Below are 23,747 nucleotides of genomic sequence, written 5' to 3'. Positions count from 1 at the left end.
TGGTTTTTCGTTTTGTTATTTTTTACGGACTTTTTCGAGGCTTATATTTTTTTTACGTTAAGAAATAATAAGCTCGTTACTTTCCGTGCCGATTTTCTCAATTCTCGATTTTTTTCGATTGTCTCCGCATCCGTTAAATATTTATCGGAAACTTTGGAATCTGTTAGCAAAAACTGAAGGAATAGATTAAGATTTATATACCAACACCGCTGGTAGAGGTCAAACATTATTCGCCGTCATATTCCTGACAAAAGTAAAAGCACACATATAATTACGGACCCAGGATACTAATTTATTAGGTCTGCTAAAGAGCCACTACGTCCTACAACATTTGAAGGTTCCAATTTTCCATACGTCTTAATAGCAGATTAGACTCACGTTTTAAAATTAATTGATAGTTTCACGATCGGCTTCGTACTCTTATCGGTCGGAAAGACTATTGTCTTATCACGATCTCTCGGTAATTAAACTATACGCTCGGTGTACTATGTAGAAAAGGGAGGACGAAATACTACGAGCGTTTGGAGGTTATCCTTTTTAAACATCAATATTACCACAAAGTTTCATTCGACCGTTATTCTTAACTTGAAAAATAGATTTCTTAAGAGTGTGGGGACGTAGGCTACCGCAGAAGAATAGAGTTTACCCGAGGGATTTTAGAAATACGGCAAAATCTTAAAGTAATTAACTTACTATAGTCGGTAACCTTATAACAGCGACCGTTGTCGGTACGATTACCGTTTATCACAAAGTAAAGTCATCATCGTCATCCCTAATCATTTTTATTACGATCTATTTACAAAGTTCTTCGAAAAAAATGAGCTGTGCTCATCAGATTTTTTTTAAGATAGACGATTTTCCTTTCTATAGATCGAGAGATACCGAACTCTGTTCTGATTACATATGAGTAAAATTTCGTCTAACGTTTTCGTCAATCGTGTAGATTTGCGTATTTACCTGAATATTTGTGTACACATTGGTATAGACTCGGAGAAATTAGTCGGCTTTTAGCGTTTAAAAAAAAATTAAATCCTACATCCACCTCCTTCTCTTATCGGACCGCTTATTGAACGATTCATCCGAAAAACTATTCACCGATCGTTTTACAAGAAATGTGCTTTTTCCACAGTCACCTGTATATACGGCGAATCGATGTCGGTCCTCCCGATCGGATCAGCACCTCTCCACGATGTCCTGTGTATCTGAAAACTTTTTTAATGTTATTAATTAATTGATCGACGATCATTACAAAAGAAAATAATAATTTAATTAATTTACGAAATATTTAGTAAATACGTGTGCAGATGATGTAGCCTATAAATATTGATTTCGTTCTTATAGTAAATGTTTTATTATATAATATTATCCATCCTGTATAATTTTTTGTTGTATTCGTGACAACCTTAAAAATAGCCTGTAGCGTACGACGCTGCAGGTCTGTGAAAACCAAACGTGGCTTCTTGGGGGCGGGGGTGTGATCGGAGTGGATCTGCGGCTCCTCTTTCCTCTTGCATGCTGAAACAATAAAACCGTAAACGATTAGATAATAACCACAACAACAAATCACTTACAACTTTAATAAAATAAATAATTTATCATAGAAAAAAAGTAGCACGCTATCGGCATGAATTTTTCTGAAAGGCTAAATCGAGCGATTCATTTCGTATGGAATGTACTAGACTCCTCTGGTGACTTACTAACCTGGCGTAGCGTTGAATCTCCTCATAGCCCAGGCTTTGGCAAGTTTAGGCGATCGTCCGCCATGAGGATGCTGGCCATCCGCTTCATGACTGTTTCCGAATTTCATTCATTTTCTTCCGTCTTTTGTTGATATTTGTAAAATATCGAAAAAATTCTTTCTACATCCGCTAATTTCTTTATTCTGCATTGTTTATTTCACATTTTAATTTTTCTTCTTCTAAGAAATCTATCTATCTATAAATCTATCTTTCTATTATTCCTTAAGTCTATCGGGTTTATATGGTTATTTATAATTAGATTTTTGTTTATTTAATTATTATAGCAACCTGACTGACCTGGGCTTTGAGCAGATTTAACGCATTAAACTAAGCTGCCAAGCACTATTGTGGATTCACTGATTTCATTCGATTAAACCTACTATAAGTTATATCGCATTAAGGAAACTCTCATCAGACTTTTTCCTAATAAAAATACATAAATATTAAAAACATTTTTAATTACACATGTTCTCTCTCATTCAGTATTATATATATATATATATATATATATATATATATATATATATATATATTATTGAATAAATAAATAAATAATATATTTGAATTAAGTTAAAGTACCAGTAATATTCTGTTGTGATGTTTTGATCCGGTCTCCACTTTATTCCCGCACATTATACAACATAATTTTATGTTATATTTCTTTCCAGTTCTATTGTATAAAGAAAGAAATCACTTCCTGGAGTCATTTTTTTCAATTTTCTATTCGATAACTATCTTGCCTAATAGCGGAATTAAATGGTAAATTATGGTTCGATTGTATATTCAATTAACTACATTAAGCCGTACTATCCCCTAAACCTGTTTTTTACGGTCTAATAAATTGGAATAACGAAGAGGAGAGATTTACAACAGTGACTCGTAATCGATTTCTGAAAGCGATGAATACATCTTCTCATAAAATACATAAAAGTTTATGAATACATAAACGCTTCTCATAAAACTAACTACCATTTAGCTCGTATCTTGAAAATAAATCCTCTTTTATTTTTTAGTTGTCATAGTCTACGCGGAAAACTGTTTAAAATTTGAAATTTTAGTGATTTATTCTTGTATCCTTTCATCGACAGATTTCTCTTTCTATCTCGCCTAATGAAAACTTATAAATGTTTAGGGATACGTTTTTAATACTATGCACGGTTATTTAATAAACGTACACGGTAAAGCATCAAAATTAGGGATGGACCGTAGCCGTCGATGGTGTGAAAGCAACTGCGAGTCCTAGAAAAGCAAAATAGTTCTCGAATTTGTTTCCGTCAAAACTATTTAGTTGTGAAAAATAAATATATAAAAATAAGAAATTATAATAATTCATGGCTAACAGATGTTTTAAAAAAGTATCTTCATATATTTATCTGTTTTTGTAATTCGTAATTTATATATATATATATATATATATATATATATATATATACGTTAATGAATTTTCAGTGTAAATAATCGCTATTTTTTAATAGGGTGAATTTTATTATTATTATTATTTTTATTTGAATATTCAGGAGGTTGCATACAGAGACCGCCTCTGTCCGCTTACACTTGTACATTCGGAAATTTTACAAAAACCTACTTTTTTTATTTTAAAAATTGGTAAAAGGTTTCCCGTTCTATAATCTACACCTCGTGAAGTTTTGTTGTGGAATGCACAGTTTTTGAGTAAGAGAAACACATAGAACGACCGTTATGATCAGCCGTTTTACGCTAAATTTGTGATATTTTAGTTAATCAAAATAATCTGAACAATGAATGATGAAGCTTGTTTTTAAAACCGTGTACTTAACCGGATGTATCTCTAAATTAATTCGTAAGCAATGCTCTTTATAGATTTGAAAACTGTATAACTATTAAAGGTAAAAGTACCGGAGTATTAACCCATTTTTCACAATTTTATAGGTTTAAATTGTATAAGTTCGTGGAATAAGATAGACTATTCCCGAATTTTTTGCCCTTATTATGAAGCAATTTCCTTAGGTTCAAAGTCGTCCGCAAGTATAATGCTGTATATAACAAATATAAATTTTACAATTAACATTAAAAAAATAATAAAAAAATACAACGATCTATATGTAAAAATCGCATATAAAACCGACAATAAAATTTATTAATAAATTGTAGATGACGACAACAACCATTTTTAAATCAAAGAGGAAAGTGGGCATGGAAACGCAAATATGACATTTGTGTTAATTGCATGTATGGACCACTAATCGTTCGGTAAAACGCAAAATTAAAAAATATGTTAGGACTCTAAAAATAATAACGTAAACGAAATCTTACTGAATATACAACCTTAGAATGTAACAATCTTTTTTATTCTCAAATCGTAAACGAATGTATGTATCCCGTACTATAATAAAAAATATTGTTACGGACGAGATATGACAGATATTACGCCACCGAGTCTGTTGCAAAGAGTTCAGGAGTTAAAATTATTATAAAATTAATCGTTATTTTTGTTATCGAGACATCAATAAAATAGTTCAAAGACAAACAAAGTGAAAAATTATATAAAAGATTGGGAACATATTGTATTTAACAGATGTAAAGTTTACAAAGATGTTTTTATACATCGAGTCATTCAAGATTAAATTTAAAAATAAGTGTGAAGACCGCATTTTATTTTTACAGCATGCTATAAAATCAACTCGCATGCTATAACATTTTACAACAGCTTTTTATGTCTTCTCTGTTCGTAAAGAACTTTTAATCGGATTGAAAATCGTATTTTCAGTTTTTAATTTCTGATGCGAGTATAATTCTACCGGACTGCTGATGATAACTAACCGTTTCGCTACTCTGTGAAGGCAGCGTATAAGATGCATCGTTCCATGATAGGTGGTATTCGGTTTTGCCTGTCGCTATTTACTCGACATATTCTCTTTTATGGTCGTCATACTCGAACATGGAAAAAGGGATCAGAGTTATAAGAGATAACAATCCTCCTAATCTGAGACTGTTGATGTTATTATACGACCGGTCCTTACGGTGAGAAGACTGAAGGGCGGCACTCGTAAGGCTGAATATTACCTCAACTGTGGTAAACTTGATATACTGATACACATATTCGATTCGGCCAAGACTACGGGAAACCACTTCTGATTTTTCTTGACAAGTATGGAATTAGGAGCTTGTTTTTCTTCAGCGTGACATTACTATTATTGTTATTATTATTATAATTTCAGCGGTGATTTGAAGAATATATCGTGTAGCTTACAATCGTTTTGCTTGTGGCTCCTGAGATAAACGACTTCAAATATCAAGATTTTTTTAATCACACATAATTAAAATTTTTTACGGTAATTAAAATTAGAATCACTGAACATTTAAACTTTTTTTTTCTTTGTTTAACCACTTATTAAATAATTTTACTACAAAAATTTACCTATGTCTATCGTCTCAGTGAGCCTTTTTAAATAGATCGGACCCATTTTGCGATGTAATGATTAGCTATATCGAAAATTTATTAAAAGTAACACTTGTAGATGATTAAGAGATAGATTTTTCTTGTTTATAATGTGTTTTAATAAAATACATATACTTTTAAAGATTAAAATTGAATGTTGCACAATGGGTGTAAATGAGCTTCTATGATCTGAACGTTACGCTAGAATTACAATCAAGGATGTAAGAAAAGAAATTACTGTAAAAATAATAGATAACATTTTAACTGAAATGGGGGCATCAATGTACCCTGGATTCTAGTATAAAAATAATTTTCAAAACAAACCAGTTTTTGTGTCTGCTAGGTAAAGAGGCTAATGTTTAGTGTTTGTTTTTTTTTTTTTTTAATTACCCACATTAATTAAAGCAGTACTAACTGCAGTACTTAAGGATAAAAATATTTTAATAGTCTTCCAGCTACCTTTAAATAGTCCCGAGTATGTCATTACATATTTCAATAAAACTGATCCTTTATGCATTAATTTTTGAATAAAAACTACCTGCAGATTATTTATGTGTAATTTTAAGCTATTCAGGAAATTGAAAACTGAAAATATTTTTAAAAAATTAAAAATTTAATTTTATCACGTGCTCGTAAATAATAATTTTTTTTTTTAGATATCAAATAAAAGTGATTTTTATTGCCTTATTAAGTGACTTTCTATATATATATATTTTTTTTTATTTCAATACATTTGAGAGCTTTTTTACATTATGTATATTGATGACAGTATTTATAAGTATTTATATTTAGTTATATTCGATTGAAAATGCCGATAACCAATTTTTATATCTCACAAGTAGTCTGTAGTTTAAATAAAAACAATATGAACTCGTAAAGAGCAAAACCTTTTTCGGCAATCACTTTAACGGTTTAAATTACAAAAAGTTATTCATAAATAATAAAAACTAATGAGTAATAAAGTATAAAGTGAGTGATAAATGAGTAATTAATTTATAAAATTAATGCATAATTAGTTTCAGTGACTAACACGTATGTTATCTCAATAAACTCCTGAAAGACTTAAATGTTTTTATTACGGTATGCAGGATTAGATTCTAATGAAATCGAATAAGTAGTATTAATAAAATACCGGTAACATTATTCAAATAGATAAGACCGTGGACTTGACGTACAAAGTTTTAAGCTTACCTAGTGTTATTGTCCGATTGAAAAAGTGATTAACACACAACAAAAAGGAATGTATTAAAGCATCTAACGGGTCAAACGACAAACGAGTGATAAATAAGAGTCCGTTTACTAGTTTCCAGGCTATCCTATGCTAACGACGGCTTCCATATCCATAATGAGCCGAATGCTCCTTTATTCAAGTTTCAGTCTTTCATGTAGTTTCGCCTTATTATCCTAAATTCTAAATCATTTTATGAATGGCCGCTTTCTCGTCGGGTATATTTTTATTTGTAACATCTTCGAAAACTGAGCTCAGTTTTGTCAAAACCGGTCACAAAATTAGTTTATTAGAAACAAAAACCTTTAAAAAACGTTTTAATAAATAGGACTTAGACAGTAGGATAACTTATTTTGTTAATAATGCTGTAGAAACTTCATCGTTGAATAATAATAATAGGGAATCGACATTTAATAACCTGTTCGAATTTTACATTTTTTAAAAACAATTTTGTGAAAGTTTTTAGTCGTAGAAACATTAAACGATTATCTGCTTTTCCATATTTTATTTTGGGAGGGTGCTTTTAATTAGTTTAAGGTTAATTATTTCTTTAACCTCTTGAGATAATTTTTGTCTTATACTATTTGGTGTGTATTAAATTACGGTGGTCGATCTGAGCCATAGGGGTTTTCACTGTTTTTAAATTAAATTAAGTTTTCTACTAAAATTGCCTAAGACAATACTTTTTAGGAAATTAAATTTTTTAAACTAAGTTTTATTTCTACAAATACTAGTATTACTCAAAATTTAGAAAGAGTAAACACGTATCTGCAGAAATTCTACGAGGAGTGTCAGAAGGAGTGTTGGGCTGCTAACAGTATAGTGGTGGTAATGTAGGACGTCGAGATAGTAAGAAGCTAATCACTGATCCAGCAATCCATTCAACTGAGATTTCTAAACTTTGACGAGATATATAAATGATAATTTTAGATATTAATAATTAATTATTTATTAGTTTTTCACTTATCTATTATTTTTTACATACTCAGAATCTAATGATGATCTTTTTTAACAACCGAAATGGCCATATTCTTTTAGCTTTTATGCAGTTTTTTATAAATGGCTTTAAAAGCGCTTTCTTGTTTTCTAGTTTATTTTAATAACTGTTTAGTACAACTCTTTCTTTGTACCGAAGTTGTTTTTAATATACTGATCTAATCTATTTAATTTTTTTTTTTAAATAGCTTTATAAGTTATTACCTAGAACTTTTAAAAATTATAAACACGTTTAAATATTTTAAAAGGAATGGAAAGACATTTTTTGTTGAGATTATTCACTCACAATACCACAGAGGAAAAACCGAATATTAGTCCCGAAAATATCTTCTGGAAGTATTCTTTCATTTAAAAATGTGTCATTAAATATTATTATTTTACACAGGTGTAAACCACTTTTTTTTTAATGCTTATCTACAACAAATGCAAATTCCTTTTATTTAAAAATTTCCGTTTGTTTTTTTTTAAGAACAATTAATGAATTTTAAAATTTTCTCATAACGAAGCTGTTGTCACTTTACAAGACGGGCTAGAACATTTATTAATTACATAAAAACCAAAATAGCTCTAATCACAAAACGGTAGAATGAAGTCATTTAAAATAAAAAAATTGTAGGAAAACCCAATATATGATTAGAACACATTTATTGAGTCGTTCAATTACAATATGCGTCACGAAAAAAAATCTTGTCAAGATTAATAGGTTACTAACTACTCGTTGGAAAAAATGTATTTTTATATCGTATTAAACCCAGCGTTAATCGTAAGAGTTTCAATTTATTTGATTATATATCGGTATAAGAAATCTTTAAAACACAAAAATCTTAAGCAAGTTATTTTCACAGGCGCATGTGTCACACGTCACAGATATATTGTGCTAGATAACAGATATGATTTTTTTAATTATACATTCACCTGTAATAATTCCTAAAATAAAATATTTAATGTTAAATTACCTAAAATTAAACAGAAGAAAATTGTCACTACTAGGTGTAATATTAAGGTATAATTGAATTTCTGTACCTGTGACTGTAAACATTCAACTTCGTAGAAAAAATTGTTTTTAATGTTATTAATTCCCTTTCATCTGCAGTTTGATTTTAAGTATATTTAAAATTACTAATTATAATTATATTTTAATACGTATATAACAAATTATATCTTTCAACTCGAAAATAGCTCTGATTTCGATAAAGTTGTTTTACGAGGATAGATTTCTGTATTCAAAACGCGTAGAAGTTAATTTTTAATAGGTCGAATAAATTCATCGGCTCATCTAGATTAAAGTACACAAAGTACATTAATACAATCGGATACCGTGTTGAAAATATACTGTACACTGGAGGCTCTGGAAAAAAAACCTTTGGTACTGCCAGGAAAACAGTGGAGCTGAGTGAAGAAAAGTTTAATTTTAAAGTTAAAGAATGCGGCACATGTCAAATAAGCCACATTGTAACTCATACGATGGAAAAACAGCGGACAACTAAATTACAAAAACCTGAAATGACACGCTCCCGCCGACGGAATACTATATTCAAGTCATACGCACGTCTTAAAGTCAGTCGTTCTGAGTCATTCGCGACAAAGATTATAATCACAACGTAAAAACCGGTCGCTAAAAAAAATATTATTTAAATTTTGCAAGTAAAACACTTCGACTGGAATTAAATTTATTTTGTTATAAATATTAAAATAATCTTTCTTACAGGATATTATTATTACATCATTTCATTAATTAAAATATACATTAAGCAAACTAACTTAATTACGCAATAACAAGCCGGTAAGAAAGCCTGAAATTAAAGTTTTAAATGCCTTAAAACTAATACTCACATCCTTCTACAATAAACCAGCCAATGAATTCTGTTCTTTTCCTACAGCGATCTTTTTTTTATTATTTGATAGAAACCATCATCAATCATCTTTTTCCTTTTTTTATTGTACAAATACTCAGTGATAATTCATTAAAAACAGTTTTTTTTTAATGTTTTACAATATATTTCACTAACACGAATGTTCGCACAAAGTGAAACCCGTTTTATACGAGATTCGTGCAGCGAGTTTTTTTTAAATTGAAAAGAAAAAAAACTTTACCGATATACACTAATTAAAAGTTAATAAAGTATTTTTTTTGGCGTGACTTTTAACAAGAGTAATATATGCCGACCGGAAGATAGTGTTCGGCAGACCTGAACCTCAACTATCCTGTCTGTTAGTTTAAAAAATTAAAAATAATTACGTAATTAAATAATCAAAATAATTATTAATAATAAAATTATTACATTATATAATTGTTATTTTATTAATAGTAAAATTAATTATAATAATAATTTTAAATAATTAAATAATAGTATATGTCATTTGTGTTTATCATTAATTCATTCATTTCTCCGAACTAAGATCCACTATTTAAATAAATAAAGGTCTTATTAATACAAACTGTACAAGTAAAAAAACCATTTTAAAATTAATATGCTGGTGGTAACGTCGGCAAAAATGTATAATCCGTTATTATTAAAAAAAAAAACAAATTGAATTTGGGTAGCCCTTAGCGTCGGCAAAGGAATAGTCGACAATTCAGGGCAAGTCTGAAACCAGCAAAAGGTTTATTCTTTACAAAAGACTTCTTCCCCGTGACTGATCTAGGTCGAACAGAAGAATATATTATATTTTTATTTTACAAGATTTTCAATTTTAGGAATTTAATGATTATATTGATTTTGTATAAAACGTTCGGAAAACCCCACTGTAAGGCCTGATGTGTCTGCAGCGCAATTGACGTCAGAGCACAACACAACATTGTCAGTTGTATAAAAGATTAATACATCCCTTTTGTAATACAAATGATATTAAATTACAATATCAGTTACATATGCAAATGATACTTGTATGTCATTTATATACCTTATGTAATACAAATGAATTCAATTACAATCTACTCATATTTTTTAAAAAATAACAGTAAACAAACAAACCCACAGATTTATCACTGATTAGCGAAATTAATAAGATCTAATTAGTTTAATGAAAAAAGGATTTAAAAATAAATTAATGTCGTTTTGCTTTACAAAAAAAATAAACGATAAAATCTCTCTATACTTCAATTAGGTCTTTCGATTCGATTCAGTTCGGCGAGTTTTTAACTACAAAAAAATATTCTAATCACAAAATTTTGATAATCGTTTAACGCACAATCATTTTAAGTTACAGAGTTTTTAATTCGCGTCTTATTATTAAAATAGAACAGTCGAGTAGAATATTATTATTTTTTTTAAAAATTAAACATTAATTATCAAAATTTATAAAGTTTAAACATATAAAACGAAATAGTTCTACCCGGCGTGTTTGTGAAGTACTGCTAATAATATAGTTTAGAGAGGTGAATTTCTAAAGTTTGAAGAATAGTGTTATTTACAAATAGCATCGTACATTGTCGATTTTTATCTTTGATAAAATTATCGAATTTTTATTTTTTATAAAAGATAAAATCATCGAATTTTATCTGTGTCTGGCTCCCGTTATAACCCCGAATTTTTCAAATGGTATTCTAGCGGTTAAAATTTTCTGACCGTGTTCTTTAGAGCTTCAAAGCCACCTACCGTTTTCAAAGCTTGTTTGCAGACCAGAACTGGAATTTTTCCTCCTTCTCTGTATAGTAAACCTCGTACTCTGTATACTAAACCGATATAGTAAACCGTTTATGTCATCGGTTTTAATTTGTTTCTTTGCACCATATTGCACCGGCAATTTTTTATTTCCTTTTATTACTGTTTTCTTCGCTGCTGTCTCTAACATACTTGTCGAACTCACTGCGGACGAGTAAAAACCACAACCTCTCTTGGCTGTCCATAACCCGGTTCAATTAACAAAAAAATATGACTATTACGTTTATCAAATTACTTAATCTTTTTTTTTATTTAAACGGTTATCATTTCTAAGACACAATACACCCGATGGAATCGAGATTTCTGCGACCCATTTGAGTCTTTACCTCGAAAGATAAACTAGTCAGATCGGTTTGGATAATCCATAATTATTATAATGGTCCGGTGTAAGATCCAGCGAGTACTGAAGTGACACTTAAAAATTTCTATTAAATACGTTTATTCCCCGATTAAACTTAATTTTAACGGATTAAAATCTAATGAACATAAAAAATATTGAATTTTTTAATGAGTTTCCAAAATGTAATTATTAAATTTTCTGCTTTCTCGTTTAATCTGTAAAAAAAGTATATAATATTCTTAACTAAAATTACACATAAAAAGTTTTATTTTATTGATTTTTTATTTTTCATACAGTTGTGCATTATTCCATAGTTTTTTTGTAGAAACAAAATTTAGACGATACTTTTTTCATTTACAGCCAATCTGATCAGAATTTTCCTTGATCCTTTCAAACAGAACTTTGGGGAGGGAGTATTTTTTTTATCTGTTCATTCCTATCCGAACCTAACGCTCGCTCTACTTAATTATATACTGATCTGAATGAGATATTTATTATTTAAAATGTCTATCGTTTCAAAAATTACTTTTTTATTTTTTCTGATGAGTACAGTAGAAATATCTAGTTTGTTTATCTTTATTAATGTAATTCCTTAAGGATTGTATTACTCGACTGCGGAATCGTTTGTGTTTTAAAAACTTTGAAACGGCTCGTTTTACAGAATTTCTGTTTATGCATCAGAAAAAAACGCTTGCTTTTCCTGAATCGGATATTAAAAATACTCATTTAAGTTTATTCCTGTTATGGAAGCAGTTTTATAAGCTGATGTCCCAAATAATGCGATGTCATGGTCATAACTACCTATTTCGAGATCGGACTCCGAAACATTAATTCGTAATTTCGAAGTCGCTTATTATCCAAATGCAATCATAGGTTATTATCTTTAAACTTCATTTCATGAAGTGATGGTTCTTTAAAAATTTATTCTGTTCTTTCAGGTAATTAAAATTGTTGATTCCGTGCGCGGTAATTTTTGAATCTTTGACGAAACAGAGATCTGAAGGATCTTAGGCTTCGAAGGATGAAGGAGTTAGGCTTCGTGGTGTCCACAAAATATTTGGAAGAAAATCCCAACTTTTACTTCTTTAAAATCGAGCTTATTTTCTTTAGGTTTGGGAAAATCCATTATTAAGTCGATACAGTGATTCTACATAACAACGTTTTGCACGCTCTACAACTCGAAAAACAACTAGAAAATTTAAATTTTTCGATATTATCTAATAGGCACATAGATGTGGCAGAATCGCGTTAAAAAAATTATAAAATTTCATCCTATTTCCACACATTCATTTTCTAAATAAAAATACAATTTTAAATTTTCTTAATAACAATATTTTTTGAATAATTATAGCTTTGTAATTTTTTCTTTAAAATAATAATTTTAATACATCATCCGAAAACAATATAAATAAATTCTATTTCGAACCGAGCGTAATAAATAAATATGATAATCTTGACAGTGTATGTTGCGTGTTGCTGATGTATTAGGTTCAAAAATGTAATTATTCTAATATTAGACAACCAATGAATTTATAAAAAATTTTCTAACTGATGTCGACCTTGTGTGTGTATATATATATATATATATATATATATATATATAAACTCACAATATCGAAGTTTGTGCGTGAGAACATGTATGCAAGTTTTTTAGTGTATGACAAATTCCATGTCTGACCGGTATTCGAACCCGGAACCTTCCAGATGAAAAGTTAAGGCGCCACCACTCCGCCACGAAGGTCGGCTAGTAGTTGCATGTATATAAAAATAATAGGATAATTATATATAGATGTGTTTGTGTGTATGTACGTGTGTGTTCGCGCGCGCGCGCGTGTGTGTGTGTGTGTGTGTGTGTGTTGTGTGTATAGTTAAATATTATTTATACCGCATTACATTTCAACACAGATTTCTCACCTGCAGATTTTTTGGGTTGGCAAACGTTCCTGAATAAAACAGTTTAATTCCGATTTTTGAGGATTAATTCAATTTGTTTAACTCATGACAAATACACAATTCAAACTCAGTATAAGATTTGATAAATTAAAAAAATTACAAATTTCAAGGTGTCGAAAGCCCTTACAAGAACCCTCGAGAGATCATCTTTCAGTTTTTACTACATAAAACTGTATTATTTTTAAAAATACAAACTTTATAAAATTTTGGATTACCGTTTTCTTCGAGTTAAACTCCTATTTTTTTTAAATTAAGTTATTTGTATAAAGATACAAGCGTTTACACATACACAGAATTAACATAATTAAAGAATTAACTTCTGTGTAAACGCTTGAGTCTTTTTAAAACGATTTTAGCAAATCGACTTCAAAGCAAAACTTTTTTCTTCCTTACGATTTGTTTTTAAGTTTCCTGAATCGTAACGCATAAATTTAGTTTTTGTATCGATAGGATTCCATGTCGATATGATTTACAAGACAAATCGAGGACGAATATATTAAGGAACTCAATAAAAACCGACATCGTTTACAAATAACCCCGGGTATCTCGAACCATACATATCCTGTTCTTGATTGCTATTTAATACTTCCGGAAAAAGTTTATTTGTAATGTACTGAAGAAAACGGTTCTTAATGGAATAGGTGACCATAAAGCAGCTATTGATAAAGCAACACATTGTTTAAAAGCAATCGCCAAATGTATTCATATTTCTTGTAAAAATTAGGACGAGCTTTGTAGCAGATGGTTAAAAATGAAGGTAACAATTTACTGTTAACCCGGTTTATTTGTCAAATCTTAAAAAACAATCTCATGAGAAGATTATAAGAACTGGATAAAACTTTAAAAAAAACACTAATTAAATTCCAAATCTGAAAAACCCAGTTTTCAGTTATAGGACAAGAAACCTCAACAATTCGACCATAAAACAGACCTACATGATGCTTCGACTGGACTGCAATACCCGACCGAGCAAACGTCGAAAAAAATAATTTAATAAAATTTGTCATCCGTTAAAAATTTTTCGGCAAGGATATACCGGCAAAATATGTTAATTATTTATAGAACTTAAGAAACATATATCTGTATAAAACTTTTCACCGCGGATACGAGTAAGAATACAAATAAAATAAATAGCTCAGTAAATCAAAGCTAAAGCGGACGGATGAAATTCCAAAGTGTCTTAAAAACACACGGTCACCCAATCGCTCGTTTGATAAATTATCTTGTTATTTATACGGGTATTTATCGCAGTAAAATTAAATATACAGTTGCCGCCTCTGTATCTATAAAACAGGAGATTAGAAAAGTCGATTTATTATTTTTAATAGGAAATATGATTAAGTCGACTAGTATTTTTTACATATATAATTTAGAATATCCATGAGATCGTATATATGTATAGATATTAGTTTAAAATCTGTGAACCGCTCGGAAGATCCGAGTACCGCTGTTTTTATTTATTGATATTTGAGGAAGGTTTCAAGCGTTAATGTATCCAGATAATCTTACAATCGGATAAGTAAAGCTTAAACCAAGAGAATATTATATTTGAGAGAGTCATTTTGTGTAGTAATGTAGTATTTTAAATCGCTGTTTAAATCACGTACTCTAAGAAATAGCTATAAATTCTCGAAAACAAAATCCAAAAAATAGATTGGATATTATTTTGGTATTTCATTCAATTTTTTGGCGATATCATCGATTCAGTGGAAAGTTTATTTGATTTAATTAAAAATTGTTTCACAGTTTTAATAGGTAAGTGAAGATGTATCTCTTTCGTATCGATCTATCTGCATACTGTATAAATAAATAATTAATGTCAATTTGTTTTCACGTTATCTTTTCATTTCATTAAAACTAAAGTTGAATTCTTTGATTTCAATTTGTGGCCATGACCTAGTTTTGCATCTTTTTCTGTTGCCGTAGAGGATTACTTATGAACTGTAAAATCCCTGATAACGATATTTCACTTATTTTACCTGTGTATAATTTACACGATTGACATATAATCTGTCTGTTATTTTATTTATTTATGTGATACGGCTATACGAAATATGACTTACATTTTTACCGCCATAAAAGAATTAAAAACAAATAATTCAAGACACTCTTTTTGGAAATATTTTTTTAATCTTCGTAGTGAGGATGAATTTTAACAAAAACTTCAATAGAAAAATTAATATTTCAAACAACTTTCTTCAGAAATTTTCATTACAAATAAACAGCGGTGATTATACCTTCCTTTGTGAAATATTTTTTACTTTTTGTCGGCTGAGGATGCATTAAAACGATAGAATTGTAAAATAATTTCATAAAAAAAATTTGAGATTACTGGAGGGTGTTCTTCCATTACCTAGGCAGTTTTTGTGATTTACTCTCTGAGGATATGCAAAATCTCACGGATCAGAAATTTAAAAATGATATTTGAAACAGTATTCCTACGAAACTTTTTCTGGAATTTTGATTACGGATTAACCGGGTAACAGGTAAGATCTGTTTCCCGGAGGATCCCTGAGGTGATTTAGCTTATAGTTTATAATATCTGCTTTATTGTAGTATTTTTTAAATAAAAATATTTCGTTTCTTAATATATTATTCTATAACAATTTTTATTAACGATGTATCAGACCACGTATATTTGGTGAAACGGTTTGTGATATGTGTAAATAAAGTCATAATAATAATAATACTGAATATTATTATTATTATTGCACTTTAAAGTTACCGATGAATTATCTCTTTCAGCATTCTTGGTATAGCCTGACGAGGATTTTGCACACACAGAAATACTGCATTATCGTATAACATTGCGGATGCGAGATGTAGTGCTGATCAGCGCTTCTGCGTGATTGTAACGAATGGAAGAAAAAAATTTAATACGGGTGTTAAGAACCTTTTGATTAAATTATCATTTCCAATTACTATTACCTGCACTTCAAATCGTAAAACAGATATTTGTTAAAAGTTACATGTTTTAGTCGTAACATATGTAGTATAACTTAAACAATTATTTTAAATGTTTTAACTATAAGCCTTAAAACATTTATTTAACTTATTACAAGATTAAACTTCTAACGTAAAAATTAAATTTAATCGGTAAATATTATAAATATTTAAAAAATAAATCGAATATAATATAAAATCGAATATCAAATGTTTCAGTGATATTGTATTATATCCGTGAAAGGAGGAGGCTTTGGTGCGTAAAAATGATAAGGAGATTTTTGTTCCTCACTGCGCAAAACCGACGGGAAACCACAAATTTACGGTATTACTTCCCTAAAGACACTTATTTGAACTATTTTTTTTTGTTTTTAAAAGAAAGGGTCTTAAGTAAAAAAACAAACTGCTCGCAACTTCATTGTTCGACATGTCTAACCGTTCCCGGAATCGTTAATGAATCAGATCGCCTATTCTCCTGGGATATTTTGCGCCGTAATGTGAAAGGTCTCCCGGGCGCAAAGACTATGAGTTTTTTGTTAGGCATTAGTAATAAATATTTTTAAAGAGTAAAAAAATTTATTGATAAATAATTTAATTAAAATATAAATTAAATATAAATAAAATACATATATTATATTTGCTAAGTACCCGTACATGCAAATGTAAAAAGTTTGATGTAAATAAATGTATGTTTTTTTAATAATTTTAATATTTGTGTATTTTATATTTTTGTGTATTTTTATATAATTAATTATTTTGTAATTTATTGTACTGAGTTCCTGCGGTAGAAGTTTAATTTAAATATAGGATGGCTACACGTTAAGAGCAATGCATTTATAAAATTTAATTAACATAATGAATATTTTTATTCTGGTAATATATTTACAATTATATATATATATTATAAAGAATTAACAAAATTAATAAATATTTAATAAATTGCATTGTTAAAATAAGTAAATAAAATTAATAAAATATTTCAAAAAAAAATTGATAGAAAAATTAAATCTATCTCCTATGAAATGCAGATTCAAAGAATGTTTTGAAATGTAATAGATAAAAGATCTAATCTAATCTAAGAACCGAGAAATCCATTTGTACATTTACAAATTCAGGCAATGACCTTCTTTTGGACACAATATCGCCAAATATTTCTCTACACGTAGAAGGAGAAAAGAAAACGTAAAATGCCTTTCGGCATCACCGGGTCGATCGTGTTCGGCCTAGTCCCATAAAACTTTTTTTCGATAAAGGAACGAAACCGACGAAAAAAATTGTATCGCATCATTAGCGCCCCCCCCCCCACCATGTAAAGTAGGAGATAAAATTACACATTTTTAAAAGTATTTTTTTACAGAAATACACGGTAAAATTCCAAGTCTATGCTAGTTGACACACAGAGCGTTTACACTACTGTTACGTTTAATTTCACAACTTTTTTTATTGTTTATTAACAATAAAAACATACATTCTAATTGTATTACGTAAATATTTACATATATTTGTATTTGATAGTTACTTTACGTTAAAATATGCAGGATCCGATGCAAAATAATTGAACCCACTTCCATATTTCGACGTAATCCCTTCAGTCGCTTTAACCGCATCATAAATTGGATTTATGATAAAAATATTTTATTTATAAAATGTATTTTCAACTAACGAACTAAACTGCATTATAACATATATGAAGTGATATTTATCTTAGAGTTACAACATTAACCTTCAGGATACATATATATATATACCCTTGATTATAACTCGCGAAGCGAGTTTATAATACAAAATTACGTTTTATGAAATACAATTTATATGTTTTAGTAGCAGTTCAAATTATATGTTTGTTATTGACAAGACGGTTTACGGTTTTGGATTACGGTAAAAGGATTAGTCTTAATGATAACCTTCATGCGTTTACTCGACAAATATGTAGTATATTAAATTTTTTCGGTTGGGTTTATCTGAAATATTCAAGACGAGTGAATGAGATTACAGATAACTTTACCGATATGATTCCAAAGTTTCTTTAGAATTCTCTCTTAATATAGGAATACATACTAATAAGAACGGAGCCGTATGTAAAGATTCAAAACGTGTTTACAATGTTTTATAATAAAAGTTAATGAAGGCATATTTTATAGGTGACAATTTTTAAGAAAATCTGTATCTGCAAAGTGATAAAATTGTCACTTTGTTACAAACCATTTACAAATCATATTCGCATCTAAATAAATTTTTTAGTGTATTTTTACGATTATTCCAACTAAATGATATGTGTGTATATATATATATATTCTTTAAAACTATTATAATAATTTTCCGCGTTTAACACTGTTATGAACATTGTAATTTTTACACTTTTGAATTTTTCCGATACTTTTATTTGATAGCCGACTCGATGAGTTTTAAGCAGGTTTCCCTCTACGTCTGAAAAAAGTATACCGCTCGCTATTTTTGCTTTATCAAATCATAATCATCCTGTACGCTGTGAAACATCTTGAAACACTTTTCAACACCTGTTTCTTGAAAACCAGTACATTCCTTCTAGAATTATAGGACTGCAAACGCTCTTCTATAAGGCTCTTTTTGATTCCAAAATCGGTTGTTACATAAAAATAAAAAGAATATTAATATAAATATAAATAAAACTCTTAAAACTTCATTAATAAACGACTGATAAATAATATTGTAAGATGTGTACATCGAGAATAAAAGGTCTCTTTAATAACTTTATGTACTTTACATGAAGTAAGGTAATGACGAAGAAAACTAGTCGTGACATGTGAAAAAAAAAGATTACGGTAGTTGATTTGCCCGGTTTCTACGAGTCCCGAGTACGTTGTAATTAATTCAGTAATTTCTTGAAACGTTTGAAATCGATTCTCGGCTGAAGATGGAAGTTAAATGAAGAGATCCACCATCTTTTTTCGATGAATGCTAACAGTTTTGGCTGTATTTTTATTTCTTAATTCGCTTTTCTAATCTCATTAAACAACGTAACTCTTTATACACCGTAAAGGAGGTAAAATTTTAATCTTATCTTATAAATAAACGAGGACAATGAATGATAAAAAGAACGCATGCACGTGAAATACGATTTTCACATCATTTCTTTAAAGTAGGGCAAACTTATATGTATAAACTATATTTATGAGAGCGTATTCAAAACGAGGGTAGGGACAAATGAATCTTCCTCATGCCTGAAGAAATGTGGTATTTTTTTAAATATATATTGGTCGTAAATCCACTAATAATTAGAGGAAGTTTAAAGAATATAAGATTCTTACCCCATACACGATTCTTGAAATCGAAAAATTTAGACAAATTTTATGATAGTATCACACTTTCTAAAATACTTTCAAAAATCACAATTAATTAGAAATTAAAGATTATTTTTTTTAAGAACGATAATCTCGTCCGAGTGAAGGTATATTCAGAAGGTACAAAATTCCTACCTTGAATACCCGAAAAGAAAAGAAAGAAATAAGATTTAAAGAAAATATTTGAGAGAGAAGTAAATATCTACGAGAAGAAACAAAGATTCCATGTTACTACGAGAGCTCAGTTTAAAAATAAATAAGAGTACAAGAATTTTTATGAAGAAAATATTGAGAAAAATAAAACAAGACGTGTCAAAATAGAAGAATTTTATTTTTTTTTAATAATAAAATCATTAACGACATATTAAGTGAGAAAGGAATCAAACGCGGATTAGCAAAATTTTCGAGAATTACGTGTATAATATAAATCTCTTGTTATCAAACATAGAATAATTATAAAGGAATTGTGATTTTTCTTGAATTAAATTACTTTACAGAAACGAAATATGTACTGGAGGAAAACAAAAGGACAAAAGAATAGAATTTTTAAACGTAGTGTCACAGGAGGTTGTTGAAAATACCTCATCTATATCATTTATACAGAGTAAGAAATTGAAACGTTTTAAGAATTATGTTAAGCAGAAAATTGTTAAAAAATCTGGATCTTTGGGCGTTATACGAGTATAAAACATCGATGATAGGTTAATTTATTAAAAAGTATACAGAGAAAAACTGTAAGATTAAAATTCCGGTTTCAGGATAAAAGATGTAATAAATATTTTGAGATTAAAATAAACGAACGAGACCTAAAGAAATGGGGGATAAATCAAACAATTCGATCGACACGTAACAAATTAAACGCAGACGGTTTAAGCACAGTAGATTGTTCACTTACAATTCATGAAAGGAAGTTTCTATGAAATAAATAAAAGCGACTCGGTTTAGGATGGTTAACTTGATCGCTTTCGTTTTAGCTCGGTGAGGAGGCTGTAGTACGTCGAAAAAACAATTCATTATTAATTTACTTATTTTTATAAAATGTTTTACCGAATGAAAAAGTTAAACTCCAAATAAAGATCTTTTTTTTATTGAAAATTTCACGCCAAACAACTTTGTAATTCGTACTTATTCTATAACCATCTTTGGAAAAACATCAGCCGTTAAAAAAGTAATGAAACTTTATTTCTTCAAGTTTTTCATATCGATCAAAAAAATCGTGTTAAGGCAGATTTTCGAAATACCCCTTCATCCTTGGTCAGCCGGTAAATAAAAATAATAACATATAATAAACAGGATTTTTTTATACCATCTTACAGGCGTAAAACTAACTGATTACAATACGTAAAGTTATCACGCTGCCATCAACAAATGAGGGAAAATTTTTCAAATTTAACCATACTGTGTAATGAATGGAAAAAACAACTGGACGGGAAGTATTTTGAGACTTTATTACTTTTCTTAAAGCGATTTTTATTTGCGACGATATATATACGATAATATAATCTATAAAACCGTTTGGTGGGGAGTTCTCAGAACCAAGCGGATTTGTATTTTTTTTTTTTTTTTTTATGAGTTCTACGATTAAATTATTCTATATCGGAAAAGATAATTTACCGGCTTTCAACAAAAATTAAATAGAGAAATAAAACTAAGATTATTTTAATCATAAATAAGAAAAATAACATTTATTGTCTTTTTTACATTTATAAACGATCTAATAATTTCCAGGAATCAAAAAGGTTTTTATTTCGTCGTTAAACCCATTTTGTTGTTTTAATGTTTAGAAATATCAGTGATCGGGAAACAATATTTTTTCAGATGACATTAAGTAGATCAGAGCAAAAACATTCAGCCTAAACTTATAAAAGTTCTTTACGACGCAAAGGAATCCTTCATGTTTTGAGGTTGTTTACAGATTATGATGATATCACATCAATAGAAAAGTCAAACTCTTTCGTATAGCAAGGTGTTCAAAAAGTAAGGTATTTTAACCCGAGTACTAAATATTGCGTCGGGGTCAGATGTTATGTATCCGTTAACTATCCTGTACGGAAAATCGAGAAAAGGGTTCAAGATGATTAGACCGAGCCATAAATGATGTAAAATAAGAAATTTACAGGACTTTATATATCTCCGACAAAACAGATTAGAAAAAGGATATTTAAGATAAACTCCATTAAAAATGAGGATCTCATGATAATTTATAGAAAGAGATTAAGAACTCGGCTAAAAAAGATTGTTTTCGTACTAAAAATTAGTTCTTTGAGAGCTCATCATGTGTGACGTTGCCTCCTCAGGATTATTGTTTAATTATAAGCAATATTTGTGCTTTCACTCTCGTTGTATAATTTTATGTTATAGTCTTTTGTACGTGTTTATATATTGATTTTTCTGAATTTGTAAATTTTAATTTTTCAAATTTTTTTTTATATAAAAAAACATTTTTCTGTAAACAGTAAATATTTTTAACGTGTCATAATGATGCTTAAGAAGTCCTATGGTGTCTTTTACTGCATGAAAAAGTAAAACCACGAAATGGTGGTCCAAAGTCTTAGGTAAAATATAGTACACCAAAAATTTCTTCTGAAGTATTTATCTTAAGAAAATATCTGAAAATCAACTTTGCAGAGCACCTTTATTTAGGTGTAACGTTTCTTAAGTTCTCTTTTTTAAATTTAGTAATAACTGAGACAACTAGGGATAAATGAAACTAGCATAATTAATCCAACAAATTTAATTACTAGATAATGAAGATCTGGAGTTCAAGTAACCTTTTCGGACTGATCAGCGATAGAATCAGAAATCTATTTACAGTTGTAAAAAAAGTCATGTTTCCTAATTAATTTATTGCCTGTAGCGTATGTTTTATGAAAAGCGTTTTGTTTAAAGTAAAATTAATTACAATTTTTAAGCCGTTTCAAAATGTTTAAAATGGGTGAACGCTACCCCTTTAACATCAGATTATCAAATTCGACTATTTGAATCAGAGGCAAGCAACAAATCTTTTTGATCTGCAGTATTTTTAAAGGAATAAAATATTGTTTTCAGAAATTCTACTTGAAAAATATTTTGCATTTTTACAAAAAACACAGGAGGTTTTCATGAACTACGTATAGGTATGATGTCCCGTGTTTTGTACCCATGAAGAAACTTTTTTTCTTTTTTCATTTATTTAAATCGTTGAACTAAAAAATTCCTTCCATTTGTAGAATAATTTGATAAAGTAAAGCGTATTTCGAAGTAAAATACTAATTTATTTTAATCTTTTTAAGAAAGTACGGTAACTTTTTACTTTTAAAACATACTAAATAAATTTTAATTACATTCGAGTTGAAAATTGAGTCTAATTATAACGATTCAAATTTAATTCCCGCTGAAAATTATTTTCAGTTTATTTATACCTTTTAAATATTTTTCAAAATGAGGTTAATTAAATCAATAATTTGAAATTAATTAAACTTTTTTATATTATATTTCATGCTAATAAGGAGTCTGAAATATCGGTTCCACCTCTTGAGCATGTCAGCTGTTCGTCCTATTGTACAGTGATCAGACTTGAAATAAAGTTCAGGTCAGATCGCTCGGCACTTCGCGCCTTAGCTGATAAAATTAAGAACGACTGTACGGGTTCGCATATCTTTACTGTGATCGAAGGTGATAGGGTACCAGACCGAAGGAATCTAACGGTCTTATAGCGCGATTCTTATAGCGAATCGCGCTATAAGACCAACAATCCCGGCCAGAGGTCAGCTTTAAGGTTCCATCCAGGCATCCACCGATCCATCCCACAATTCCTCGGGAAATCAGGACAAAAACTATAAGGAAAAAATTACTCTAGGAACTTAAAATTATCTTATCCAGTAACTGAAAATCCAATTGATAATCGACTAAAGCGTCCTAAAGTAACAGCGTCGGCCATCCTTGGAACTCAGTGACGTGTGGAATTATTCATGGAACTATAAATCGTTTGACCAGGATAAAACAAACCGTAATAATAAAAACCAAATGACAATAATTAATAAAAATTAATGCTGTTTATATAGATATCGATTATTATTCTATTAGTACATAAAATTTCGGAAAGCTAGCAAATAAAATGTATTAAAAACAATTTATAAAGAATTTTCATCTTTTTTTAAAAATAA

The 23,747-nt window shown here is 29.2% G+C and overlaps 1 protein-coding gene across 1 annotated transcript in view; it reads right to left on the bottom strand.

Moving 5' to 3' along the window:
• onecut (homeobox protein onecut) overlaps nt 1-23,747 on the bottom strand; it is a 165,802-nt gene that overhangs the window by 26,083 nt on the left and 115,972 nt on the right. The window contains exon 6 of the mRNA XM_075361945.1: nt 1,403-1,515. Coding sequence (XP_075218060.1) covers nt 1,403-1,515 — 113 coding nt within the window. The remainder of the gene's footprint in view (nt 1-1,402; nt 1,516-23,747) is intronic.

Source organism: Lycorma delicatula, chromosome 4, assembly GCF_047948215.1.
Source record: "Lycorma delicatula isolate Av1 chromosome 4, ASM4794821v1, whole genome shotgun sequence".
Classification (NCBI taxonomy): domain Eukaryota; kingdom Metazoa; phylum Arthropoda; class Insecta; order Hemiptera; family Fulgoridae; genus Lycorma; species Lycorma delicatula.
This window is presented reverse-complemented; position numbering and strand designations above follow the sequence as displayed.